This window comes from Anopheles coluzzii, chromosome 2 (genome assembly GCF_943734685.1).
Source record: "Anopheles coluzzii chromosome 2, AcolN3, whole genome shotgun sequence".
NCBI lineage: Eukaryota > Metazoa > Arthropoda > Insecta > Diptera > Culicidae > Anopheles > Anopheles coluzzii.
In genome coordinates, this window is record NC_064670.1 from 34,484,998 (window position 1) to 34,504,023 (window position 19,026).

Here is a 19,026-nt window from a genome sequence, read left to right on the forward strand (position 1 = left end):
TTTCCATAAACTTCCCATCGTCGTAAGACCACCTCCGCGCTAGAGACAATGTGTGTAAGCCGGGCCGGGCCGAATCCTGCCAATATGGTTTAAGCTCAGCATGATGTGTTTCGCCACTGATGACAGCCTTTTAGCGAGGGTCATAAAACTTTTGCAACCACCACCACACTACCGAGGGGTGGTAATCTTCTCAAGGCACTGCGTCTCTTCTGGAGAACAGTTTATGAGGATTTCGTTTTGTGTACTTCTGGTCGCCGCTTGTTGATGTTGCTTCTACTGCTTCTGATGGCTACATCTCAAAACGTCTTCGAGTGCCTATTTGCGGCGGTGCTTTTGGATACCGGTCTTCATTCTATGCTCCCCCTGTCCCGTTCTGTGCGTACCGGTCCCGGAACTCGCGCCTTACTTTTCGCCTGCCGCGTACGTTTCCTTGGCAGTGTGCGCGAGAAAATTGAACCGCTTGGAAGCACGTGACGGACAACGTTTAAATACCGCGCACACACTGTTTAGACAGCTGCACTGTGTATACGGGTGGCATGCAAATGCTAAGCAAATGGGCGAAACCCCTTTGTGTATGTGTATGTAGGAGACGAGGGGTTGCGAAATTTAATGATGAGCGCACATAGTCAATGCGTGAATAGTGAAAGCCCTACCAAAAGCACCCATCATCGCTCAAAATCGTTTCACAAAACCATTTATTCGGCACTTTCTGGGTGTTGTCAATTAGCGTTATTAGTGTTATGTGAAGTGTGAAAAGCAGTTAGCGAAACCACTTCAGTGTTTAAATGAAAATAAACGTGAATCAAACCAGTTTTTACATCTTTAATCGCACAATTTTAATGCATCGAAACTGACAACGGGACGAACATTTGTATTACAAATTTCAAACCAATGCACGCACGGCGAAATGTGTCAGGCATTTTTCGCTCTGGAATAGGTGTCGTAAAGCAACATAGCTCGGCACATACAATACGTCTCTTCGGCATTATGGGATGTTGGCGAGATGAAATACACCGTCTCCACCAGATGGAACCGTCAGCACAACCAACCGTAATGCATTCCAATGCGCCCGGCGAGACGAGATTGAATGTGAAGCTCGGTGGTTCGATTTTTCCGCTACATTTACTCCCTCCTCCGTTCAAGGAAGATGCATTCCTTGAAACGTTCCGAGTGAAATCTCACCCCTTTGCATGTGACGTGATGTGGAGAGAACATAACATGGACAGAAAGTCAATGCAAATATGCCATTGCTCGGCACTGGCCGATTGGAAAAGCATATCAATCCACATCCAGCTCAAACTAGCATTTCGATTAAATCCTTTTGAAAATGATTTCACTTTGATGGCGGGGCGTGAAAATTATGCCCAACCCGCTTGAACATCGACAGGATATTAAATAAGTAGAGAAAGGAGTTCAGTGCAGCGGACAGGGGTTTGATCGAAATTGCTTTCATCTCAACGCTCGGGATGGAGGAGGGCTGTCTGTGACGGACGGTTCGATGAACTCTCACCTCCCAGTAATCGTCATTAATTATGATGTAAATTAAATAGCTAAAATTACGCCGAGAATTAGGATTGCTGTTTGGTAGGAGCGTGTTTTGCTCGACGGTTCTCAGAAAGATTTCTGCAGAAAAATGAGAAATTATTTGATGGAAGGAAATGGTAGGATTGCAAAAAAAGAAAGAAGCGAACAATCCGGATGTTTCTTTTTGCACTGAAAATATAACTCAATCCCAAGGCGATGACTTTTCCGCCGCTGTGAACTAATTGCACACGCCCGAAGATTCCCGGTATTATTCCTCAACATCAAAAGCGACGGCACAGTACAACATCGCGGGCGGATCTTCTTTTTAGCAAAACGAAAAGAGGCGACCGTTTCTGCGGTAAACCGCACAGTATAGGTCGGTTTTTCCTCCTGCTCAGCAACATTATTTTCACTGTAAAACCGGTACCGGGAAAGAAAATTAAGCATTGTGCTAACCACAACACGACATTGCAGGCAGTGCATTAGCAGCTAGCTGTCGGATCGGTTCGTAATGAAATGTGAGATTTCATCTTGAATTGAAAGGAGACGGTGGATTGAAATATTGCCCCGTAGTGGCATAAATCTTGCAATCTCTATTTGTCGTTGATTTGTCTACACGACCAAGCATTTAGCAGTGAATTCTTTATTCCATGTAATTAAAGTCGTGCGCGAGTTACACCACACCAACTCGCTCCCGGACTAAGTCAGCCCCGATGATGAATGGGGACAATAATCATAACCCCATGCAATCGCACAGTCGATCAAACTCAATGAACATGCATCAATCTGTCAGATGGTTCTCGCCATTTTCTCGCCTGCCTTTTTTGCAGCGCAACAATGTAGCTGGCCACCTCACATGGGCCAGGGCTTAGCTCCCGTAACGTCGATTGTGTTTACCGCAGAAGTATCTGTCAATAAATCACCAGCCGTTTTGCCCGACACGTTCCATGTTCCGGCGCATGCATTGTGGGGTGGCAAAAAAAGAAGAAGAAACAAATGCAATTTATCGAGTCACATATCGATGCTATCGAGAGAGAGAGAGAGAGAGAGAGAGAGAGAGAGAGAGAGAGAGAGAGAGAGAGAGAGAGAGAGAGGGGAGAAGCGGCTTAATGAAAGCCTTTTGCCCATACCTTTATGTGTCCGGTGAACAATTTAATTTGTTTGCACGTTGAGCATAGGGGAATCGTGACAGTAGGCGGATGAACGCTGAGCAAAAAGAAGCAATATATTGTAACAAATCGTCTATTAGTCGACACACACACACACACACTAGTCGTCGTCGTGCACCCATAGACAATGAGCATCACACATGTGTGTCCGGCATTGTGGCAGGTGCAATGGACCGGAACGAATTTGAACGTGCTGACACGTGGAAAGGGCGCAACGGTTATACGCGCAAATGCAAATGCAATGCGACGGTGTTGCCCTGTGCCTGTGGATACCGTCGGCTGCGCATCTATCTCGATGCTAATCGTGACGATGACGATGATGGTACAATGTTGTTATGGGCCGATGAAGCTTGTGTTAATTATGGACAATTAATTATGCACGATTTATGCTCGCAGATTATGTCCACCTGTCCGGTTTGCGTATTGTTTGTGAATTGATTTTAATTAGCACCCATTGACGATAATTGACTGGTAGGCGCGTGAAGTAGCTAGTTAACAGATGGAGTAAGTTAGAAAGGATGCTTATACAAATATAAGAATAAGTACAGATAGTACAGTAAAGAATGTTTTAGAAAAGGCACATGTTAAGCGAATTTTATAACTGAAAATAGCATGAAAATGTGGAGAATAAAGCCAAAGCCAAAGTAAATATAGTAAATTAAAAACCAACATGAAAACGCAGCCAAAAAACGTCAATGATTGAATAAACAACTGAAATCGTCCGAGTACTAATTGATACGTCGATTCGGTCAACCAACCGCATTTCCACCCATCCAGACGGGTTTACAAAAAAACCCCTCAAAATAACTCACAAAAACCAACCACCAAACCAGAACGAGACGGTTTTACTCGCAACCATCGGAATCGGTTTCAAATCGGGTGTGTTTATTTATAATCGAGCAATTTTCTCAGCCAAATATCTAATTGCCTGCACTTCATGGCAATGTGTCGATCAAATTTCTATGGTCGATATTAGACCGGGAACAGTGAGGGAAGGGGGTAAGCACTAAATTGGAAGACCTGGAAGGCGTGCAGCGGTCAAGTTGGAGGGAAACCGATGTTCACAGTGCTCTATGTTTGTGTAAGCTGCACCATCGCAAGCAACTATTCGTGTGAATGAAAGAAGAAATGGAAAGAAAATCCTTTTTTTTTCGCGCACACAGCATCATACATTTTTATAACGTTCCACCAATTTGTCCCACCAGATTGTAATGTTGGTCACATCCTTTCATACGAAAAGTGTAATAAATTAAAGCGCAAAGGACAAACACCACAAAATTGCCACCGGCGGTTACAAACACAAAACGTAGAACGATGAGCCTCGCAAGGAAGAATGATGAAAAATTCATTAGGAACAAATGTTAGAGACCTCGCTTCTTTCTTTTCCCCATCTACTCTCAAGGATCTGCTTTATCTTAGCGAGCTGCCGCTGTGAAGTGAGCATGGATGGGTGGAATTCCACGGAGAATAATTAGAAGCAACTAGCAAATGGGTCGGTTGAGGGATGATATTTATTTTTGCTGGATTTTGACGTACGGATAATTAATGTATTTGGCGTGTAGGAGGGGGCAGCAGAGAAGATGATAGCGAACGCGGTATATTGGACAGCAAAAATATGAATCTATTTGTTGTTACATTATTTGCCAACTTTGCCATAAATAACACAATTATCGGTAAGTTTGTGAAGTGTAACAAAAAAGTAGTCCAACCGTTTTTGACTCATTTATACACAGCAATATGTACACTACCCCCTCAAGCAAAAGAATGAGTTATAAAAGCGGCGACGTCTAGGTATCGAGAAAACGGTGAGATATTGTTTTGCATTATCTAAATGAACCTATAAAAACTAATAGCCCATACTCAGATGGATGTTTTAATCGGAAGAGCAGCAAACAAGTAGATAAATCAAAACACCAAGAAGTAATTAATATTCCATACTAAGAAATGAATCATACGAACAGTTCCTTGCAACTCTATCACACGCTGCGACTGCATGTTGTAAAAGGTGAGGGAACAATACATTGCTCACACAACCAGTTTCGCAACTGTCTGCCACGTGCAGGAGTGCTTCTAGTATTAGTAGTAGTAGTAGTAGTTCGTAATTGATTCTTCCATAGACAGCGATGCATTTCGGTCGATGCATCTTTTCGTACCGCTTACACAGCCATACACAAACACATTAATAACGTTCCACTTCCTCTGTAGATCGAATGAAGCTGTGAAAAGGGCGAACGATCGTTCGGTGTGATGGATGACAGTATTGGATTACGTCGTTAGAGCTTCCTCCCTCCCTGGTGCATCCTTTAATAGTTACTACCCTTTTCCCTAGTACTACCGATTACCATCAGAGTGTAAACAGCGGCTCCGAAACCGCTGAAATGACTTGTCTTGGTAGATGTAGTTTTGGATGCAGAAGTGAAACAGAAAATCGCACTACAAGCTTTCCCTGACCATTCGCGTTCTCTTGGGAAAATGCAGCACCAGGGCACAGCAACCCTTTCACCAGCTTGTTTAATTTTGTTCCATAGTTATTTTGTTCGCTTGCTTTCCATTTCCACCAACTACCATTCGACGCACTGTTGTGGTGTGTGCCCGCCCATGGATGCTTTTAATTAAACCAACAAACCAAACCATCCGCTTCGGTTCTTGCTGGATCAAACATTCGGCCCACTGTCGGATTGCTTTCCACCGAGCGGGGTGTAGGGTGCATTTTACAGCGAATTGGAGCGCACGTGCTTATTTGCCTGGGGAACGGGACAGGCTAGTTGAAAACAACGCCATGAGTCAGGGCTGGCGGTGCAAGATGATGCACCTAACGATGTCGTTCAAGATCAAGGTTACAGCGGCACTAGCGTGCGAGCGTGAAATGATCGGCCACTTTAATATCAATTATCGAGCTGCTGGTATATTGCACGACGCGGAGCCGCGCCTGATGGAGGTTATGATAAATTATCTACCGATCGCCAACAGTACAGACGGGAGGAAAACAGTGAAAAAAAGTCTAGTAAAAACAAATCTAAAAGGGAAAACAAAATACACGGCACGATACGGTCACAGAATCAAAACATGTTAAAAATTATCATTCCACCATATGATGCCACTGGGCGTTTAATATCTTTTTTTTGCTGAGCAGCAGCCACACGTTGCACACCTGGTGCGAGGAGATGGCCAAACAAAACCCGACAAGCAGCTTTGGAGGAGCTCCTATCCTCCTATATAAACGTTTATGGTTAAACCCCTCACAGCGGGGACTTTTCTATTCTTATGCAAATCTGTCCAATTTAAACCGTCAGAAATAAAAGGTGTTGAAAATAGAATTTATAATTTTAGATCTCTGTTTATTGTTTTGGTGTGTTGTTGTGCTTTTCTTCATGATCAGAAAATAATATCAATGAATGAACGGAGAAAGAAGCCACTCCGTACTGCACTCCTTGTCTGATGGAAGGTTGCAAAACAGTTTATTTTTTTATGGTGCTGGTATAGTTTTTATGTGCCTAATTTGGATAAGATTGAAATGCAAACCCGAATGCTCACCTTCATTCATATTTGAATTGAATTCATTAATATTTTTCGCATGTTTTATGATTAGTGAACCAATGGAGGAATGCGATGCAAAAATGAGGGGAAAAAACTTGAAGAAAGAGGATTTTTTTATTGGAAATAGGAGGGCATTTCACCACTTTTGAAATAAGTTTAATTTGAATGGCACTTATGCAATGCAGCCGCGTATGTAAATTTTAAAATAAAGAAATATTATTAAATACCTCACTATATTAAAAAGGATGAAATTTAAAGGATTTTGTTCATTGTGATAAATTGGGTAAAAAATATGTTTTAAATTCTGAACGAATAATTCATCCATTTATAAGAAATAAGAAAAATCCTGTCTATTCACTACTTAAACTGCTAACGATTTAATCAATTGAGCTGAAAAAAACTTCTTTATTCCAAAACACCAGCCAACACAATTCGGTGTGTAGAGCAGCGTCGATGCTACTGTGTGCACTGTAGCCATTATTTTTCCCGCACACCAGACACCGCAATGCTACACATATTGCAGGCGGTGCTGGTACAAATTGCAGTGTTTTACAAATTTGCAACTGATTTTCTTTCTTCGCAGTACCACCACCACACACGTTCTCTAGGGGGGAGATGATCATCTGGTGCAGATCGTGTCAGCTGCATCATTAGTGATGTTCGGGTGTCAAAACTGGCGCGTCAAGGGCTTACTTTGTAAGCTCTACCGCCGCTTAAGCTAGCCCCACAACCGGGTGTTGTGTATTAATGCTGCTTGTCAAAACAAGACATAGAGCGAGGAGGGAATTGGTGGGCAGAGAATAAAGATGATGGTTTCATTATTTTTTCGGCCGATGCAATAGGATGCAAAAATATTCGCTGCCACTCGCTTGGGTTGCTGGTTTATTGGGAATGATAGTTGATAAGTCGCACATGACACATCAATCGGTTTGATGACGAGTAACTTTAGTTAGTGTTATGTTTTGTAAGTTGTATTAAGGTACAGTAGTATAAAAATGAACAGTTGGTCTAGACAAGCTCCATGATTCTTGTTTGTACCACTAGTATACACTTCATTGAAGCTGAGGCATTACTTTTGCATCGAGCATGTGGTGCAATTCATGCATCTAATTCCAGCTTTTCCCTTGTCCTTGCTATACTCTTCCTACCAGGAAACGGCAGATTGGTTTATTTATGAAGTGTACGTGTGTGTATTTACGTTTCCATCCTCTACACACTGCAACCTGTGCTCGAAATTAATTTTAAGAGGCTTTACTGGTGTTGTACATTTGCACTCGAAGGAGTTTATCGGAAAGACCGACGAGCAGCTTGTTGTACAGTTTCACAAACCGATTGCCAGACCAAGGGCTCCGATTGGCCCCAACAAAATGGTACACTGCAAACCCCGAGCCAAGCTATGAATGCAAACAAAGAGTGCAAAGCAAATACATCCACATCCACACATAAAAAAACACACACAGACATACAACCGGAACGATCTAATATAGTTCCGTTTCATTATGATACAGCTGTGCACTTCTGGGCACATTGGCCGGATATTGAGCATCGTATTGTTTCTCCTCGGGTGTGTGTGTGTGTGTGTGCGGAAAATCCGCAGCGGGACTCGAGATTGAGAAGGGATTTGCCGAGTTGCGAGTACGACAACCATCAGCTGTGTGCACACACGTGCATGCATTTATCACACCCGCTCCGGTCGATACATGGATGCATGCAACAGCAACAACCCTTCACACTCGCTGCTGCCAAACGCGCCAATCATCTCCTTTCTAGGTGTGAATATTGCGTTAAGCTTGCACCGCAGCACGTGCATTACGAGCGTACGAGTGCATCGTACGAACAGCGTTTCAGCTGTACACACGAGCGAAATTGTTTACCCTTCCGTCGGTATGCTTTCCGTGCAGTCTCAACTCCAAGGATATTGATATTGTGTTTTTTTGGAAAACACAACGAAACATTAGAACCATTAAGTTGTTTTGTAAAGGGAAAATTTGCTACGAAAATTTGCTTGGAAAGAATTAAGCAAAAACCTGTAACATCGATCCTCAAAACCCACAGAACCACAACAACGCAAGCACATTGGTAAGTTTTACTTTCAACGAGCGAGTGAGTGGCATGTTTTGGACTGAAACATTCCCGCGTGCCATTGTTGCATGTTACAGTGGCGTGATGAAGATAATATGAGACATCTTCTTCTTTTGGAAGCGAGTTTTAGGAGCAGGGCAACAGCTAAATGATACCGCACTAATGAAGCAAATTAGCGCTCCTCCCGGTGTGGGTGGGATCCATTTTTCCACCTACTAATGGGAAGTTTCCCCCCCCCCCCCCTGGGGTGAAAGACTCTTCAAAAGCACGAAGATACTGCAGCAACAGGTTCGCATGGGAATAACCCAATTACGTGTAGAACGACAAGAGTTGCTTATGTTCTGAACGTAAAAGTGAGACAGAGAGAGATGCGCTAGAATGGTTTGGTTTAAATGGGTTTTGTTGTGTTTTGATACAGTGACACAGCTTCTTCGCAAACTAAGTACTCGTGTTTTGTTATTGGATAGCTGAGTGTGCTTGCAACAGGTAACAGCTGCGTCTACAGCCCGTATACGGTTACGGATACATAAGATAGAATGTTTGTGAGGTGAAAGAGTACAAAACAGATACCATTAATGTTACTCTATACTTAAAGAGCTTCCATCACGTCAGATTGCGTCAACTTTTCCAAACGCAGCGTGAAAAAGGGTTTAAATTTTGCAAACAAACTTTTCACCGCCTCCCTTGTTTGCGAAGCTTTTCTCAAGAGTACCGTCAACAGTTTGCGGCGGAGCTCATCTTACAAACCATTAAGCACGGGTGCCTCGTCACGACGTTTCAATAGCTGGCTTGAGTGTGCAGGTTCCTTTCGCGGATGCACTACAAGCACTGTTTGTTGGCGTGCAATATTATCAGTTTTTTTGTGTGTGTTGCATATACTGTAACACAACCAGCGATTGATAGTGGCAACCACAACGAGCATTTGTGTCATCGTGACAATGTACTCTGGTAAATATGCAACGCTCTCGGGATAGCAAGGATACGAATCGATCCATTTTACGCCTCCTGCATCCAATGCTCGTGATCCTCACTCTACCGATTATACCGTGATGATTCCACCGCGGACAACTTGTTCACTCCCTTACAGTCATATCATTCGACTGCTGCTTTTGTAATACCCGACGGTGCCTGACGGTGGTGGAGTTGTAAATCCTTCCCCCGCCGAACATTACCGGTGTGGTCAAAATTTGAATTGGAAAGCATTCGCGGGTCCCGCGAATAAACTCGCCACGTAATGGGCCGTGCACGCACAGTGGAGTGTGGAGTGACTGTACCGTAGTACACAGTACGGCGAGCGTGTTGATTGGTGCGGTGGTGGACTCGTTAGAATACCAAACAACGCGCCTGTAATCGATGCGGCATTCCTCGAAATTAGCAAGCCCAATCAGAATCTGTACCATAGGGGCGATGTTAAAACGTATAGTGCCTCGCGCAGAAAATTCTTTCGACACGCTTCCTTGGTTGACCCTACGCTTCGGTTGCGGAAACAGCAGACAAGGTAGACAAAACGAGAAGTTTGCTAAAATTATCAACAGCAAAACCTAATGCAAGTATATTTTTAAGTTTCACGGTTTTTTTTTAAACACGTGCCATGCCGCTGTACGATAGATTTCGCCCCGAACGACATCCAGACACGATTCCAAGTTATTGATAAAGTTTCACTTTTGTAACTCATTTTAGTTTTTTATGTTTTAACAGCAGCGATAGCATAAAGCATGGACCAATTTAAAACAAAATTATTTAAACAGAAAAAAACGATCTTTCATTAATTATGCTTTCATTGCCTTATCAAGCAGTTTGGCTTTTAATGGAGGCCAACAACTGTCCAACAAAGTGTCGGAACAGATTCTTTGACGGACGGAAATAGATTCATATGGGCTGTGAAAATTTGGGTTGTTATTCGTTATATTGTTGATTGGGTCAAAAAGACATAATTGTAGAGTATGATCGTCTCAAAGGCCAATTTAGCGCAGCGAAATGAATATTTAATAGTTTGTTTATAAACAACTTTAATACGGAACATGTTTCTGCGGAAGTTGAATCAAGGTAGAGGACACAAAGTAAAAAAAATGCCATAAAACGTTTCACAAAACCTACTTATTTGAATGCGTGATAGTTTGTTACTGTTATTCTATCATGAAGTGTTATTTAATTGACAAAGGAGTCTACAGGAAAATGCAATACAAAAACAATACTCGTTCCAGTTCCTTTTGTGCTTGTGAAATACAAAACCATTCGTTCGGACTCTATTCAAATGTATTACCCGATGTCAAATTTCTTGTCCTGGAAACAGACTGTCAAGCGCATACCCTAAAAGCATCAAATGATAACATGACCTGGTAGCTGAGACAGCTACGGTAGCTATAAAATCTCGTTACGTTTAATTAAAATCTGAAGAAGTTACTGTCTCTCCTGACAATCAGCAAAGCACGCCGGCAGTACCACTGGCTGACATTTGCATCGCTGACGATAGCGAGACCAGTTGTTGGACCATTGTCCGCAAGTGTTGTCCAAGAAGAACAGCATGTGCCATGCTAAAAACTGTTCAAAACTCACCATACATCACACACACATTCCCGACGGGTGCAAAGGAAAAGGGAGGTCGGGTGGGGTAAAATATTACACACTGCTGTGACGGCTGTGTTCGTGAAGCGGCAGAGCTCGTTTGCATCTACTGCATTTCCGTACCACTTATGAACCTTCCCAACCAATCCAGCCCCACCCACCAACCAGGCCGCACACCCATTGTGTTACTCTAAATCGCCCACGTTTTATTTTTCTTTTGGTGTACGAACACAGCCGATCGGCTATAATTACCCGACTCGCATATGCAAATCCGATCGAAGACGTGTACTTCAAGGGGTGAAGTAAAAATGGATGAGTAAGGGCACAGACACACACACAGTGTGGTACACGGTGACGTTAGTCATCAATCTGTGTCATGTTTCGGGATGACTTCCAGCCGTACCGTTTTCTCCCGGCATGGTGGTAATGAGCGTGACAAAGGGTTAAAGCAAAAGGGCGCATAGGGTTTTATTTTACAAAGAACAATAATGCTTCTTTTTTTGTTCAGAAAGAAAGGAACGTCCGTATTGCTAAGAACTTAGCTTTTTATCATAATACTTCGTTTGCCTCTTCTTCATCCAAATATCAAGTCAACTTCAAATCAGAACCTTGATTGAATTTTGAATGAAATACGAGAAAGGGCACCATTCATCAAACCATGATCAACGGGGCTATCCTTTTCCAATCCTATCGAGAAGTGTATTTTATTATCCTCTCAATTTTGGGACCGGGTTTTGCTTCAATGAGCTTTCACTCGAAATGAACTGGATTCGAAATCGACTCGAAGATCAGCACCGAATCTAACCCCTACCGCATCGATACCGGGTACTGATAACGAGAACGTAAGGAACACAATTGAAATACGAGCTCACATAACTACATTTATCAGCCAGCTCGAATTCAAAGAGCGTCTACCGTTCGGGTGCTGGCTGCGGCCGTCGCTGGCAAAATCTGCTTGCAATATATATATAGGTCAAAGGCAAGGGCAATAAATTTACTGCGATAAATCCAGCACCGCCGCGCTCGCGCCCACCGAAAGTGAACGCGGTTCACTTCCATGCGTGAACGGATCGTAAAATTAAATGCCGGGCCGGGGATGCGAATTTTTGCGCCCGATCGTACGATAAATCGTGCATCCAGAACCGGCATGCTGCACACAATGGCGGGATTACGTGTGTGAAGTTAGCTTTGGCGTATTCTGGCTTTAGCGAATTGGGGAAGGTGGTTCTTGAGACACAATGCCGTCTTGTCGCAACAATTGCTTTTAGAGCTTTTTTGCTATCTTTTCTCTATCGGAAAGTCGGTCCCGGCACGCATGGAAACGAAATAGAGCGGTGAGCCGGAATGCTTCCATACTTTGCTGCCGGTCCAAGTGTTTTGCCTTTTCTAGGGCCACTTGTTGGGAGCGACGAGCGTCTTATCTAGTCGCGAGTTTTATGTCATAACCGTGCGTTTCTTCATCGTGATAGTCTGGTCGGCCCTAGAGTGCAATCAACTTTAGCTTATCTAGGGCGCACGCAGTTGGTGTGTTAGTTTAAAAAAAATGGATTTTGGGCACTTTAGATGTGCATCCTTTTGATTGGGTAGCTTAGTTTTTGGTTTTCATTTATGAGTATGCAATAAAACTATGCAAATAAAAATATGAAAATACAACCAACACGTTTAATTAGGTCTTTCATATCTATCTATTAGAGAACAGCTTTTCTTCAATACTCTAGAAACAGGAGTCTTCAAACTTTTCCATTCGAGGGCCGCATTGGTTGGCAAAACAATTGTTGAAGGCCATTTTAACCGCTACTGTTAGTTAATGGGTGAACAGTGAAATCTCATTTTCATAAGAATAATCTATTATTTGAATTATCAATTGTTTACAGTTTTTCATTATTCATTTTACAGCTTGATTTTTGTGTTTCAAAAGCCAAAATTTAATTTTTGAATTTAGTAGTGAAAATAATAAACTATTTCTTTTAACTTTTACCACATCATCGAGGGCCGCATTATATGCTCTGGAGGGTCGCATGCGGCCCGTGGGCCGTAGTTGGGAGACCCCTTCTCTAGACGATTGAACTGATTTTATGAGCTACTACACTCACTGAAATGGCCACAAGCTGTTGCTGAGTGTAGCACTATAAAAAGACTTCAAAATCGATTGATTAAATAATAAAATATTGTGCTATGCAGCCTCCGATAGCAGTGAGCTCGAATTAGCTACCGTAGATTACTTTATCAGATACATGAAGAATACTGGAACAGTTGCAAACAAAAAAAAACAAACACTAATTTGATGTAACATGTTTGCATTGAAAACTCGTGAACACAATCAACCCCTCACAAAATTCCATCAACACAAAACTGGGGTAATTGTTTAGTATTTAGGTTCGAACCAAGCAAAAACTTTCGATCATCACACGTACACACTAGTTTGTTTTCTGTTTTATGCTGTTTAAAGCGTAAGTTATAGTGAATTAATAAAAAACACACAACACTCTCTTTCTTTCACACATCTCCATCCCACTCACTGATGTGATCGAAGAAAAGTGGGACACAGCGAAAATAGTTCACTCAATCATCACTTTAACAAAAGGCACACGAGGTCAAATTGGGCTTCCTGGGCTGGCGGAACACCGGTGGTGCCGATTCGGGGTTTCGCCATTCGCCATCACTTCCACCAAAACGGTCACGACGATCGGTGTTGTGGTGTGAACTTTTGCTGATTAATTGTACAATCGCGGATCGCTCAGCTAGAAACCTTGATTGAATTGGTTTCCCTTTTCATATTGCTGTACTTTATGGACGCACACGCGTTTTTGTTATTCTTGGCCGTATCGCGACGTATTTGATTGCAACATTTGCTCAAAAAAAACACACAACACACCACAGGGTCTGCTGGAGGCAAACATACACACACATCCCGACAAGCTCACCGAGGATGATCGGTTCGATCTCACTGCTCACTGCTGGCTCGCCAACTGGCCGCGCAATCGGCACGTGCCAGACACACACCGAGTGTCGGACTCAGGCCCGCGATGACAAATGCCCGAGGATGTGTTCAACCTCTTGATACGATGCGGGGTGTGTTAAACGCGACGTGTCCGTCTTTGTTATCACATTTGCACAACCGTTAGCGCAGCGAGGAGTCAAGAGCACGGGGTAGCGTTGAAGGGTGGCGGAGAAGTTTGTTTAAAAAAAATCAAACAAAAAACGGGGATAGATGCAGCTACGCTTTTGTTCTACTAGCACAATTGCATTCTGGCCTCTTGCAAAATAACGTTAGCAACTCACAGTATCTGAAATTGGAACGCAACTGTGCCGATCGCTCGCGTCACTGGTATACGTTTTGGGGGTGGTAGCGATTTTGCTGCCAAAATTTCGAACCGTTTCCGTTGCCCTTTCGAACGAAACTGATTGGCTTCGGCCGGCATCTCTCTGCTACTATAGTCACCGGCTAGTGTGGTTCACGCTCGGTGTAAGGGGTGCTCAACCCGAATCAATTGTCAGTGACTGTTAGTTGTTTAAAAAAAATATATATTTCCCTATCCCGTATTACAATCCGGTCCTGGTAATACAATGGGTCGGTCTAGCTGTCATCAGTTGTCAACTCGTACAACTTAATGACATGCCCGTCATGGGTTCAAGCCCCGAATGGACAGTGCCCCATACGTTGGACTGACTATCCTGTTATGTGTAATCAGTAAGTCACTGAAAGTCAATTCCACTAGTGGTACAGTCAGGCCTTGACCGACAACGGTTGTTGTTCCAAAGAAGAAAAAGACAAAGTAGTACAATCACCAAGTGTACGACTTAACAACATATATAGCAAGGGTTCAACCATTGCATGGAACGAACTCCTTATTCGCCAGATTAGCAGATTTAAGACAAGCATACTACAACTAAAATTGTTGTCCTGAATAAGAGAAAGAATAAACTGACTGACTGAAAGAACAAACTCTTTCTCTTCAAAATGTTGATTAATTTTGTTGAGATCAGCTACTGCCGTACTCTTAACGACATTGACACCTTACTTTACTGATATTACCAATCTCCAACAACATTTGATTGTTTCTTACATTTTTAATAAAAACAAAAGCTTTTGTGTAACACAAATATCGATATAAAGTTAGCTAATCAATAAAAGATTACCAAAGTCAAAAAAATTATCCAAATAAGCATAAGACGTTAGTATGTTGTGCATATGTGTTCAAATTTATAAGCCTGTTGCATTTCTCATTCTACAAATAAAAAATGGTTTTCAAACAAAAGATATTTAAATCAACACATACAAGTTATCCAAAAAATCATCAAAACCTTCAAACACCAAGGAAACTGCACGCTTTTTGTGTTGTAATGAAACGTTCATAATAATCTTTAAACCTCATCCGATTGAGCTTCACTGGCTTCGCGTAATGTGTTCATCGTCCGGAGATCTTCGTGCGTTCACTCGGATGAATACAATCGAATCACTAATCACACCAAGAGCAACAACAAACGCACCAATCATTGACTCTCCGTGAATCTTTGCCTCTCAGCACCGTTGGCTCGATCCATCCTTCCAGAGTTCGCGGTTCGGTTTATGTTTATGCTTTCAAGGCCAACCACGTGCGTGACGGTCGTGCAGAGCTATGGTTTTGGAGGTGGACAGACGGTTTTGTTTTTCTTCTCGTCGTCCAGCCCTCTGTGCTCTCTTCGGTTGTTGGGTTGTAGGCATATATTTTTGTGCTGGATCCCCGCGTGACATGCTGGTTATATCAGCATCGGCTGTGTTTCTTTTCCGTTTAAACTCCTACCACCGCGAGACGAGGATCGTTTTGCCGGGTGCATAGCATAACGCATTCGCTACCGTTGGCGCCCCCTACCCGAACCGTATGAGATTTGTCATCTTCATGGAAGATAAATAGCGATCTGCGGATGTTGTTTTTTGTTAGCGATTTTATGATACCACCGTCTCGGGGACGAGGAAAGATGGTTAACCGCCAACCAGGTTGACCCTAAGCGGACGCGTCGGACACAATCGGACAGTAGTGGTGCGGTAACACAAGGTATTATAATAAAAATCGAAAGTTTCATCCGACCACCAAAGCCGAGGGCACCCGTCGCCGTTGGGAGGCAACTGGTTCTGGTGTGGCTCTGGTGGCTGGTGGCTTTTATGACACCGGTTCGCGACGGTCAGATCGAAAAGGTGCTAGCCAGGGAACACCGTTATTCTTCTGCTTTGTCTTGTTAATGGTATGCAGGCGTAACGAAAACGGCGTATGCGTTGTTAGCTTTTCAAGGATCCGCGCGCAAGTACTTTTACTTGTTTCGTTTCGCGTTTCTTCGCGCTGGAAGCTTCTATAATAAGCAACTGGCGATTCCTGGTAAGCCCGTTGTGCCAAGGTAACTGCTGAGCCTGTCAATGAGCTGCTCGCGGCTAAATGCAATGTGAGTCGAATAATGATAATTCGAATGACATAATGGACAGTTGCCATGTCAAGGGGTAGCAGAATAAAGATCTCAGTTCTTGTTTGCTTGGAAAGGAAAATTATTAAGTGTGTAATTTTAAAGAAATATTTAAATATTCTGGATAACAATTTCTTTAAGAAATATGTATTGCTAACCAAATAAATTCGAACCTTTTCACCAAAATTGTTTGTATTGCTAATAGGTAACATGGAAACAATGTACAGTGTTATTTTAACGGTAACCTTAGTCATTCAAAAAGTAATTGTTGCAATTCAGTTAGTTATAGCTCTATGCACTGTTCAATTTAAATTGAAAATATTAAATTTAATCAAGAATCAAATGGTCAAAATCGAGACTTTTAAAGCAACGTAGCAAAGACCGTGATTAAGTTTACTTCTAAAGAATTCCCTGTGGTCATGGAGGTGTAGTAAAGTGGAGCAATGTTTTCATTAAATTTTAATCAATGCTTCGTCATGATCACCTTTTCCTCCCATCCTAAGGGACTGTAATATGATTCTAAGCCACGGAAACTTCAACATTGGTTCGTCATTGGCATATTCTACGTTTCTGCTTCCTTCGTGCTGACGGCGTACAATTTGCGTGTTTTTCTTTAGTTCTCCACAACGCTTGTTTACATTGTTAAAAATGTACAGCACGTGGCCAGTTTAATGTGGTTTCAGTGATAGAATTATATTCATACGATAAGAAGATTTGCTGGCCATGTCCATGCTGACCAAGCATTTACATAAAATTGCACGCAATATTTATAGCTCTACTAGTATCGTTTATGAATGGAAACTCATACAAAATATGTCCAGTTGCAGTGTCCTCGAGTGTAGATCAAGAAAATATGAATAATTTGTAAATTCAGGTTCAAGATAACATTGAGAACAATGTTGTAAACCATCCTAAGCACAGTAACGATAGCAAATTATTGCTTTAAAGAAATTTGAAATGATGAGATGAAAGAAAGGCTGTAACTTTAACATCGTATAATGGTACGAAATTGCTTTGGCTGCCAAGAAGGTTCAGTATAATTAAAGTGCTGAAAAGCGTTGGGAACCTGTCTTTCAACATACTGTAAAAAAAACCTTACCTCATCGTTTCGTAAAAGAGGGATCCCCTTCGAACCTTCTTTTATGTTGCAAGAAGCACGTTTCAGACGACACACGAGCTCACACCCTCAAAAGTACAAATTGATCGAACAGAAACCTTACGTCCTAAAAGTTTTGCGAAGGAACTTACCTGAAACGATAGAACGGATGGAGAGAAAATAAGAATTAAAAAAAGGGCGATATCATTTTACGTTCAAAATAATGGAAAATTAGCAACAAAGTGACACTTTCTTTTTTCACATTTTCCGTACCAGACCCCCTATGATACGAAAATAAGTTATTAAGATTGATAAGCGGGAAGGCTCAGTCATTGAGCCTTTCTTTCCCACGGCTTCTGTTTTCACGCTTATTAGCATGGTCGGGGCGCTGCCGCTGCTCCTCATCAATCTTAATTCGATTGATGCGAACTTTATGGTCCTTAGTGGAGTGTGTGTGTATGTGTCTGTGTGTTTGACTTGTGCGGTGAAACGAATTCGCCGATCGTAAAAATAAAATAATTTCATCGATTGCACTTTGGTGCACAACACCCGGCGACAACGACGGACGCACCGATGACCGACCATCAGTTATTCCGTGGCCGTATCGCGTCGCGTGAAGTCGTTAAAAGAAATTCGTTTCGGCATTTCGGTTGTTGCACTTTCTTCCGCACGCGGTTTATGAGGTACGAAGCAGCCACCGGTACACATCGTATGTTTACATGCGTTTTTATTTATGATTATTCCCGTTTTATGATACTGCAAGGTACTGCCAACCACCGGACGGACACCGTCGCTGGAGGCATGCGGTGTGGAGCGAGGTTTGATTTCATTTACGTGAGTATTAAATGCTCGTAAAACTCTTTCGGTGGTGGCATTTTTTTTCGGCACTGGATGTGTCGCACGGTAGTACGGTGAAATTTGGTAACAGTCAGATCCTCCATTCAATTACGTGTAATCTGCTACATTTGTTTTTACTACTACCATTTGCTTTGCGAACTGCTTGTTTTGTTTTTGTTTTCTGCTTCGACAGCGCTGACACTAGAAACAGACACAAACAGACTGCTGACCCTGAAATGGTGCTGGGTAGTAAAACCAAAACTATTTCAGGATATTTGTCTACCCTAAACGATGCTTGAAAGCGAGAAAAAGGAAGATGTAACAACTGTACATTTCAGGTCAAACCATTGCACAAATATGACAAGCAAACCAGTCCAGCAAAAACGAAAAAGGGTCCCATAAACATTCACTGTGTTCCATGGACAACCAGAGCAGATGTATTACAGTGCGGCCAGTCGCTGACAGGTGACTTTGCTGACCGATAAAGGGGGTACATCTCCGCCGAGCAACAGTGTCCATGAGTAGGCAAATTACATGGCACACTCAACGCGCGAACATAGCTGGATAGCAGGAACGGATGAACTAAGCGTGATGAAAATTGTGGCCACCAAATGGTCACGAGAAATTGATAAGCAGACTGTCACCAGTTTTACGCCCGATAGGACCCAATGCGATGGAAAAGCTCGTTCGAAGTTTTATGAATACAAATAGTTGGGTGTACATGCTTGATGTGATGTTGTGTGTGATTTTTTTTTCTATTTTCCTTTTTTTCTAGCTCTA

At 42.5% G+C, this 19,026-nt stretch overlaps 1 protein-coding gene across 2 annotated transcripts in view; it reads right to left on the reverse strand.

Annotated features, from left to right (window-relative positions):
• The window catches only part of LOC120961065 (atrial natriuretic peptide receptor 3), a 54,077-nt gene that overhangs the window by 6,601 nt on the left and 28,450 nt on the right, over positions 1-19,026 (reverse strand). The window contains exon 6 of one of the 2 annotated variants that reach the window (XM_049606292.1): positions 14,160-17,561. The exons of the other annotated variant lie outside the window; for it this stretch is intronic. Within the exon in view, the coding sequence (XP_049462249.1) occupies positions 17,530-17,561 (32 nt within the window). The 3' untranslated portion in view covers positions 14,160-17,529. The remainder of the gene's footprint in view (positions 1-14,159; positions 17,562-19,026) is intronic. 2 annotated transcript variants of the gene reach the window in all.